General features: G+C 39.8%; 1 protein-coding gene across 1 annotated transcript in view; it reads right to left on the bottom strand.

The window, feature by feature from the left end:
* LOC107103285 (leucine-rich repeat-containing protein 16C-like) overlaps positions 1–7,338 on the bottom strand; it is a gene marked incomplete at its 5' end in the record, with an annotated part of 70,876 nt that overhangs the window by 11,442 nt on the left and 52,096 nt on the right. The window contains 3 exons of the mRNA XM_015402928.1: positions 2,685–2,820; positions 3,257–3,486; positions 5,070–5,138. Of these exons, the coding sequence (XP_015258414.1) occupies positions 2,685–2,820; positions 3,257–3,486; positions 5,070–5,138 (435 nt within the window). The remainder of the gene's footprint in view (positions 1–2,684; positions 2,821–3,256; positions 3,487–5,069; positions 5,139–7,338) is intronic.

Genomic DNA, 7,338 nt, shown 5'->3' with positions numbered 1-7,338 from the left:
GACACAACCTAGAACAGATAATGGATGTCTATTCTATTAACATTTCTCTATCTGTAGAATGGGTCTGTTTTATGTTTTTTCTTCTCAGCTCAGAGGGCCCCCTGTCTGTCTTTGCATAGGGCCCCGAATTTCTTAAATCCGTCCCTGGGCTTGCTGTCAGCAGCTCAGTGAAGTCCATCCGGTGAGAGGATGCCATCTTTGCAACAAATACAGCCAGGAAATTTCCACTGACTGTCAGCTGTATCATAAACCAAACGACAGCAACATCCAGGAAGTGTTAGGTCATGTACGCTGCTGGAGCGGGGTCACTGGATGCTGGAGCACGTAGAGTTCCAGTATCCAATGACAATCACTACGCCTCTCCATGCTTCAAGCCGCCTTCTGATCAGCTCCAGAACAGAGCTTCATGGAACGGGTTTCCATGGTGGAGCAGCTGCAGCCAAACATCAGAGTAATTGCAAAGCGTTGGAGGCAGTGGTGGAAAGGACGCTGTTCTCTGGAGGGATGAACCGTGCTTCTCCATCTGGGAACCTGATGGTTGCCAGGAGAACAGTACTCGTCTGACTGCGTTGTGCCAAGAGGGTGTTTTTCAGGAGCTGGGCTCCGCTCCTTTGTTCCAATGAGAAGAACTCTGAATGCTTCAGCAGACTTAAGAAATTTTGGACGACAGTTTGGATCTCCCTGCTGCACCTACTGTGGACCAGAGCACAAAGCAAATCTGCTGTGGAGGAACCTGACTGACCTGCACAGAGTTCAGACCTATAGAAAAGCTTTAGGATGAATTCGAACACAGACTGAGAGCCAGGCCTTCTGTCCAACATCAGGGTTTGAACTCACAAATGCACATCTGGAAAAATGCCTTAAAATTCCCAAAAAACACTCCTAGAGCTCATGGACAGCATTCCCAGAAGAGTTAAAGCTGTTCTCCCTGCAAAGGGTGGACTGATGTTCAGGTGTTCTATCACTGAAGCTCATATGTGAGTAAGGGCAGGTGAGTGAATACTTTTGGCAGTATGGTATATATATATATAGGAAAAAACAGATGAAGGTGTCTATATAAGAGCCTGGGAGCATTCAGCAACTACACTTCCCCTCAAAACACTAATGCTTAATGAGCTCTGAACACATTCACATCCTCAGGACTCCACTGCTGAAGAAAAACAGACACAATGAGGCTTTAACACGCTTTAAACAAGCTGCTGAAATGCTGGGTCACTGGGTGAGAGCAAAGCATTCTGGGTAGGAAATCTGAGGATGAATTAATTGTACCTGCAATATACTCACAATTACGAAAAACGCAATTTTCAAAATGCAGAGGCTCTTAATTTTAGTCACTATACATTTAACAAGAGTAATGCTATGTTCAGACCGGGTGCAGGAGGAGCAGCAAAAACCCGCATGCTTCTTCATTTGGCGGCTGAAGCATCTTTGCTTCTCTAGCTGCGCATTGTTAAAGTGGGTCTGATGCGAGTAAGGCGGAGCTACCCTATCCTTTCTTTGCCTGGAACAATGGCAGCTATGTTTGCTGTGAACAGCGGGTAAAAAGTAGTTTGAATCTATAAAGTCCTCCTGAAAACATGGTCTGTGCAGTCAGTTCATCCAGATTACCATCCTGCCTTCAAAGATTATTTCTCTCTGGGAGCCGCTCAGACCCCCACATACCGGCGGGGCGCTGTCACTGGGAATCTGCCTCAGGCCCGCTCGCCTCTTTGGGTTTTTCCTCTACTGTTGGTTGCGGCTGGAAGTAGATGTTAGCGTTTTTCAGGTCTGTGCTACAAACTGAAGGCAGCAGGATAAGAAAAGCGAACATATTCTGCCGGCAGGTTTCTACATTTTAAGTTAATTTAGTTGTTAATAAACTGTTTCAGAGGGGGGATCATAGCGCTCTGCATCAGCAGTGCTGTGTCTGACTCCCTGCCAGCTCCCAGATCAGCTTCTCTCATTCAATGTCTCGAACTCCCGTAGCTGCTGCTTCTGAAGCGCCTCGGAAGTTCATGAGTCGCTGCTTCTGCTGCTATAAACGCACTGCAGGACCTTTTGCTGCACCTTGATGCGCGTCAACCATTGACTTTGCATTGAAACCTGCTTCCTCTGCTGCTTGCAGTCTGAATGTAGCATGAGACACTAAATTCCTCCCTCCAAGCCTCTAGGTGGCAGTAATACGATTAAAGTGGGGATGCTGTCGTGCAGAATGGAACAGAGAGTTGCAGCTAGCACCTAGATCTTTGCATTATAGTAGAAGTAAGAACTTTTTCTTGCAGATGTTACAGTAAAGTCCTGCAGCTCTGGATTCTGGAGAAGCAGGCTTTCAAGGAAAAACAAAAACCTTCCACATGGTTTACCTAGTGCAAAGGAAAATCACAATAAAATTACAATATTGTTTGAAAATAATCACAATTTGGATTTTTGGCTAAATTGTTCAGCCCTATTTCCACGCAACACGGCAGTCATTGACTTGGATCCACTTCAACACTTTTAGGGATAAACCTGCAGATCAGATCCGTGTGACTAGTTCCTCCAATCAGAAAATGTTTCCCACTGAGCAAATGTTTGGATTTCCTCTCATGATCAATTGCTTGGGTTTCTGCTAACATCCAAAGCCTTAGTAAGATATTTACTTCACCTTTTTTCTTTCGACATTTTCAAAGCTAGTTTTCTGTTCTGTAAATGCTTCTAGATCATACCGTCAGTGACTGACTGTGCTTTCTCGCTGCGATCTGGAGCAGCATCACCTCTCCAAGGTCTTGGAGCTGAAGGACGGAGCTCTTTCCTGGGAGACAGACGGATGGTTTCCCCCTGTGCACCATCCTGGCTGCCGTTCTACAGGGGAGGAATGCATTTAGACTGTGCACTGCAAAAGCAATCTAGAAATATGTCAACATTTCTTAAATTAAGTTTATTTACTCTTTATTTAAGCAGGTAAATAAGATGATCTGCAAATGGAATGAGTATTTTTACTCTTAAAATAAGGTAATTAGACCATATGCACTTGAAATAAGACAATGCAGTTGTGTTTTCTTATTTTAAATGTAAAATGCCTTGTTCCATCGGGAAAGTGTCTCACTACACTCCTTAAATCAAGATAAAATGCACTTATTTTAAGAAAAAAAAGACTTATTTATTTTTCCAGGGTTAAGAACACCAAACATGATAACGGTAAACTTTCTAAGACATGAATGTCTTAGAAAGGGGTGGGGCATTGTTCTAACAGCTGTTCTATCCATGTAGGGAAATAAAATGAGCAGTTCTGACTCACCTGCTGTGTGGTTTCCATTGGCCTGCCATCCTGTTGCTGGATTTGTTCTGATGAGCTGCTGAGGGCAGGAGCAGAGGAGGGACGAGCAGCTGGGATGGGTGGGGGAGGTTTGACTGCTAGAGAAGGTCTGGCTGGAGGGGGGGGCACCAGGCGCTCAGGAAGGGCGGGCTTTGGGTAGAGCAGAACCGGCCGGTTGGGGTCTTGTAACCTCAGAGGATGCCTGGGCTCAGCTTTAAACCAAAGAGTGAAAGAAAGCGTGAGCTAAAGAATGGATTAATGGACGTTTTTTTTTAAATCTGTTGATCCATCAGAAACACTGAACTCCAGCCAGAGGTTACAGACGTACTCAACTTGGCTGCAATATCTACAACTATTTCATACAGGAGAAACAGACACAGGTTTCTACATTCTGTTTGTTCTACATGGAGCAGGAGAACCAGCCGCTTCTCTGCTCAGTCTGTCATCCAGCCTCTTTTTTTTAATATTTATTAGTCTTTTTGGCAGACAGATAAACATACAAATCAATGAAATCAAGAACTACATAAATATACATCAGTTCTCGCTGGAAAAAATCCAAATCTAGATAAGTCATTTTTTCTTCAAATAAGTGCATTTGTTCTTGAATTTAGGAGGTAAAAGAGACATTTTGCCAAAGGAACAAAAAATATACATTTAAAATAAGAAAACACAATTGCATTGTCTTATTCCAAGTAAGTATGATCTAATTATCTTATTTTAAGAGTAAAAATATTCATTCCATTGGCAAACTATCTCATTTACCAACTCAAATTAAGGGTAAATACACTAAATTGAATACATTTTTACTTATTTCTAGATCGTTTTTGAGTATATCAACACAGGAAAAACGATCTAGAAATGAGTAAAAATGTATTCAATTTAGTGTATTTACCCTTAATTTGAGTAGGTAAATGAGATGATTTGCCAATGGAATGGGTATTTTTAGTCTTAAAATAAGATATTTAGATAAAATGCACTTGAAATAAGACAATGCAATTGTGTTTTCCTGATTTTGAATGTAAATTGTCTTGTTCCATTGGCAAAATGTTTCTTTAACCTTCTCAATTCAAAAACAAATCCACTTATTTTAAGAAAAAATGACTTGTCTAGATTTAGATTTTTTCCAATGAAGGAAACAAAAATACACAAACCAAAATAAAAACAACAAAAAAAGAAAAAAGAAAATAAAACCAAAGACAAACAAAGTGCCTATCTTATACCGTATAATATACGGTATAAGATAGGCACTTTGTTTGTAAATCAGATAAATGTGATGTATGTGATAATCCTGAACCAAGGTTTGATATTATCAAACCTTGGTTCAGGATTATCACATACATCACATTTATCCCGTCATATTTTCCAAATAATTTCAAAAATACCCCCAAACCTGATTAAACAGATCTCCTCTCCCTCTACTACTGAAGGTTAGCCTCTCATATGAGGCCGTCAGCTCTGTCCGTTCCTTAAAACAGCAGATATCAGCTGATTTCCAGTGCCTCAGGATTATCCTACACCCAGTTAAGGTTACTGATCGTATCCAAAGCCTCTGTCTTCCAGATAGACTAATGTTCTCTGGTAACACACCCAAATACACAAGGCAAATGAAGTTGAAATAGATCATTTAAGAGAGTGATCATTTAATCCTGCTTATTATTTATAGAGATTTTGACATGAAAAACTAGAGCAGAACAAAGAGCTTCACCAAGGAGAAAAATAGGAGGAAGAAAGAATAAAGTGTAAATCTGGGTTAGTTTGGTTTGTTTCTGCAAACCAGAAACAAACTGCATCCTACCTGATGAGGTTGACATCGTTCGGGACTTGATGTCTTTGGGAGGTAGTTCAGGTTTGTTCAGGATAGCACCTTAGGGATGGAAACAGAAGACGATATAAGCTAACCCCAGATATGATGCTCAGAAATGACACCTTTCATCTCAACCTGCAGCTGCCACAGCTCAACACTGCAAAAATGGAAATCTAAAAAGTAGTTTCTTCTTAAAATAAGTGCATTTTCTTCTTGAATTGAGGAGGTAAGTGAGACACTTTCCCAATGGAACGAGACAATTTACATTTAAAATAAGAAAAAAAAACAATTGCATTGTCTTATTTCAAATTAATATTATCTAGCTATTTATTTTAAGAGAGAAAAATACTAATTCCATTGGAAAATCTTATTAAACGGCTCAAATTAGGGGGAAATACACTTAATTTAAGACATTTTTACTTATTTATATATTGTTTTTTCAGTGCAGAAACCTCGATAGAAGAAATAAAAATATCTACAACTATTTCATACAGGAGAAACAAACACGGGTTTCTACATTCTGTTTGTTCTACATGGAGCAGGAGAACCAGCCGCTTCTCTGCTCAGTCTGTCATCCAGCTTCTTTTTTTATGTATTAGTCTTTTTGGCAGACAGATAAACATACAAATCAATGAAATCAAGAACTTTATAAATATACATCAGTTCTCACTGGAAAAAATCCAAATCCAGATAAGCCATTTTTTCTTAAAATAAAGTGCATTTGTTGTTGAATTGAAGAGGTAACAGAGACATTTTGCCAACGGAACGAGACAATATACATTTAAAATAAGAGAACACAATTGCATTGTCTTATTCCAAGTAATTATGTTTTAATAATCTTATTTTAAGAGTAAAACTACTCATTCCATTGGCAGACTATCTCATTTACCTGCTCAAATTAAGGTTAAATACACTAAATTGAATACATTACTTATTTATATATTGTTTTTTCAGTGCAGAAACCTCGATAAAAGAAATAAAAAATTTCAGTTGTGTGTCATGGTTCTCCACTTTTTGGGACTCTGAGTTTTTATTTTTCATTTATCAGTTTTGTTGATCTGTTGTTTATTTTCCATTACATTCAGTCTTTAGTTGCTCTCTGTCGCCCTCTTGTGTTTGTTTCCTTTCCCTTGGCTTCCTTCTAGTTAGTTCTATCCAAACCTGCTCCATATTCAGCTCATTAGTCCATCCTTTGTTCTGTTCCCTTTATCGACACAACACCTCTGCAGTCACTCAGTGCTGGTTCCTAGTTGATTGTTAGTTGCTTCCTCGTCTCTGGCTCCCCATGTGAGTTTTTCCTGATGCTTTCTTGTTTTTCAGTTCTTTGTATTTTGCATTTTTGGACATTAGTTTTTTCATTAAATAAACAAGAACTCTTCTCTGCTTCACTCATCTTTGAATTTGGGTCCTCAAGCAATCTCACCCCCTAGTTGACATTCTGCACATCATGCACATGTTTTTAATTTCCACTCATCTGCCCGAACACTGACTGATGGAGTGGAACAAATTATTAGATGCTCTAAAAGAATGACGGTCTACAAATAAGGAATCAGGAGATGGAGAGGTGAGATGTGTGTGGAAATATTATTGGGATTTAATGCAACATACGGGTAGATCAAAACGAGAACTTTGTGGTTAAGCTGGCGGAGGGAAAAGCTTCTTATAGAAGTGTTCAAAGGAAAGAGCACTTAGCAACGATGCTGGTTATGTGGCCCTAATAACAGATCCCTCCCAGTGAGACTGCATTACAGTGCCCAGAGGTTAGAACTGCTTTCAGATCTGTAGAACCTAACACGAACTGAGCCGATCAGGTCCATCCAAATGCTAACGGGCCTGCAGTTTTCAGCCAGGGGACTCCAGAGTGGCACATTTAGTCAACTCCTGCAACCGACGCCCCGTCATGTTGAAACCAGGTTTTCTATAAATGTCTATTAGACTGCAGATTTCTTCTAGTTTAAAGGAAGCGGCACAGCAGAATGCATCATGTTATATAAACATTGATAGCTCTGAAAGGCTCTGATGAGACGAGTGAAGCGGGACCTCACCGCTCATCATCAAAGTCAAAACCTGACATTCATGAGGGACAAAATCCCTCTTCTTTAAATGTATTTTCTGTATTCATTTGCGATATTCTTAGAATCTTGATTTTAATTGTTGCTATCTCAGATAAATTCTATTCAGTTTATTTCTATAGCTCCAATTCACATCATGTCATCTTAGTTCACTTTTCAGTTCACCAGATCATCCAGTCAGATTGATT

The sequence above is a fragment of the Cyprinodon variegatus genome, unplaced genomic scaffold (genome assembly GCF_000732505.1).
Source record: "Cyprinodon variegatus isolate N-32 unplaced genomic scaffold, C_variegatus-1.0 Scaffold1413, whole genome shotgun sequence".
Taxonomy (NCBI): domain Eukaryota; kingdom Metazoa; phylum Chordata; class Actinopteri; order Cyprinodontiformes; family Cyprinodontidae; genus Cyprinodon; species Cyprinodon variegatus.
Note: the sequence above shows the minus strand (reverse complement) of the source record. Positions and strands in the feature narration are given on the sequence as shown.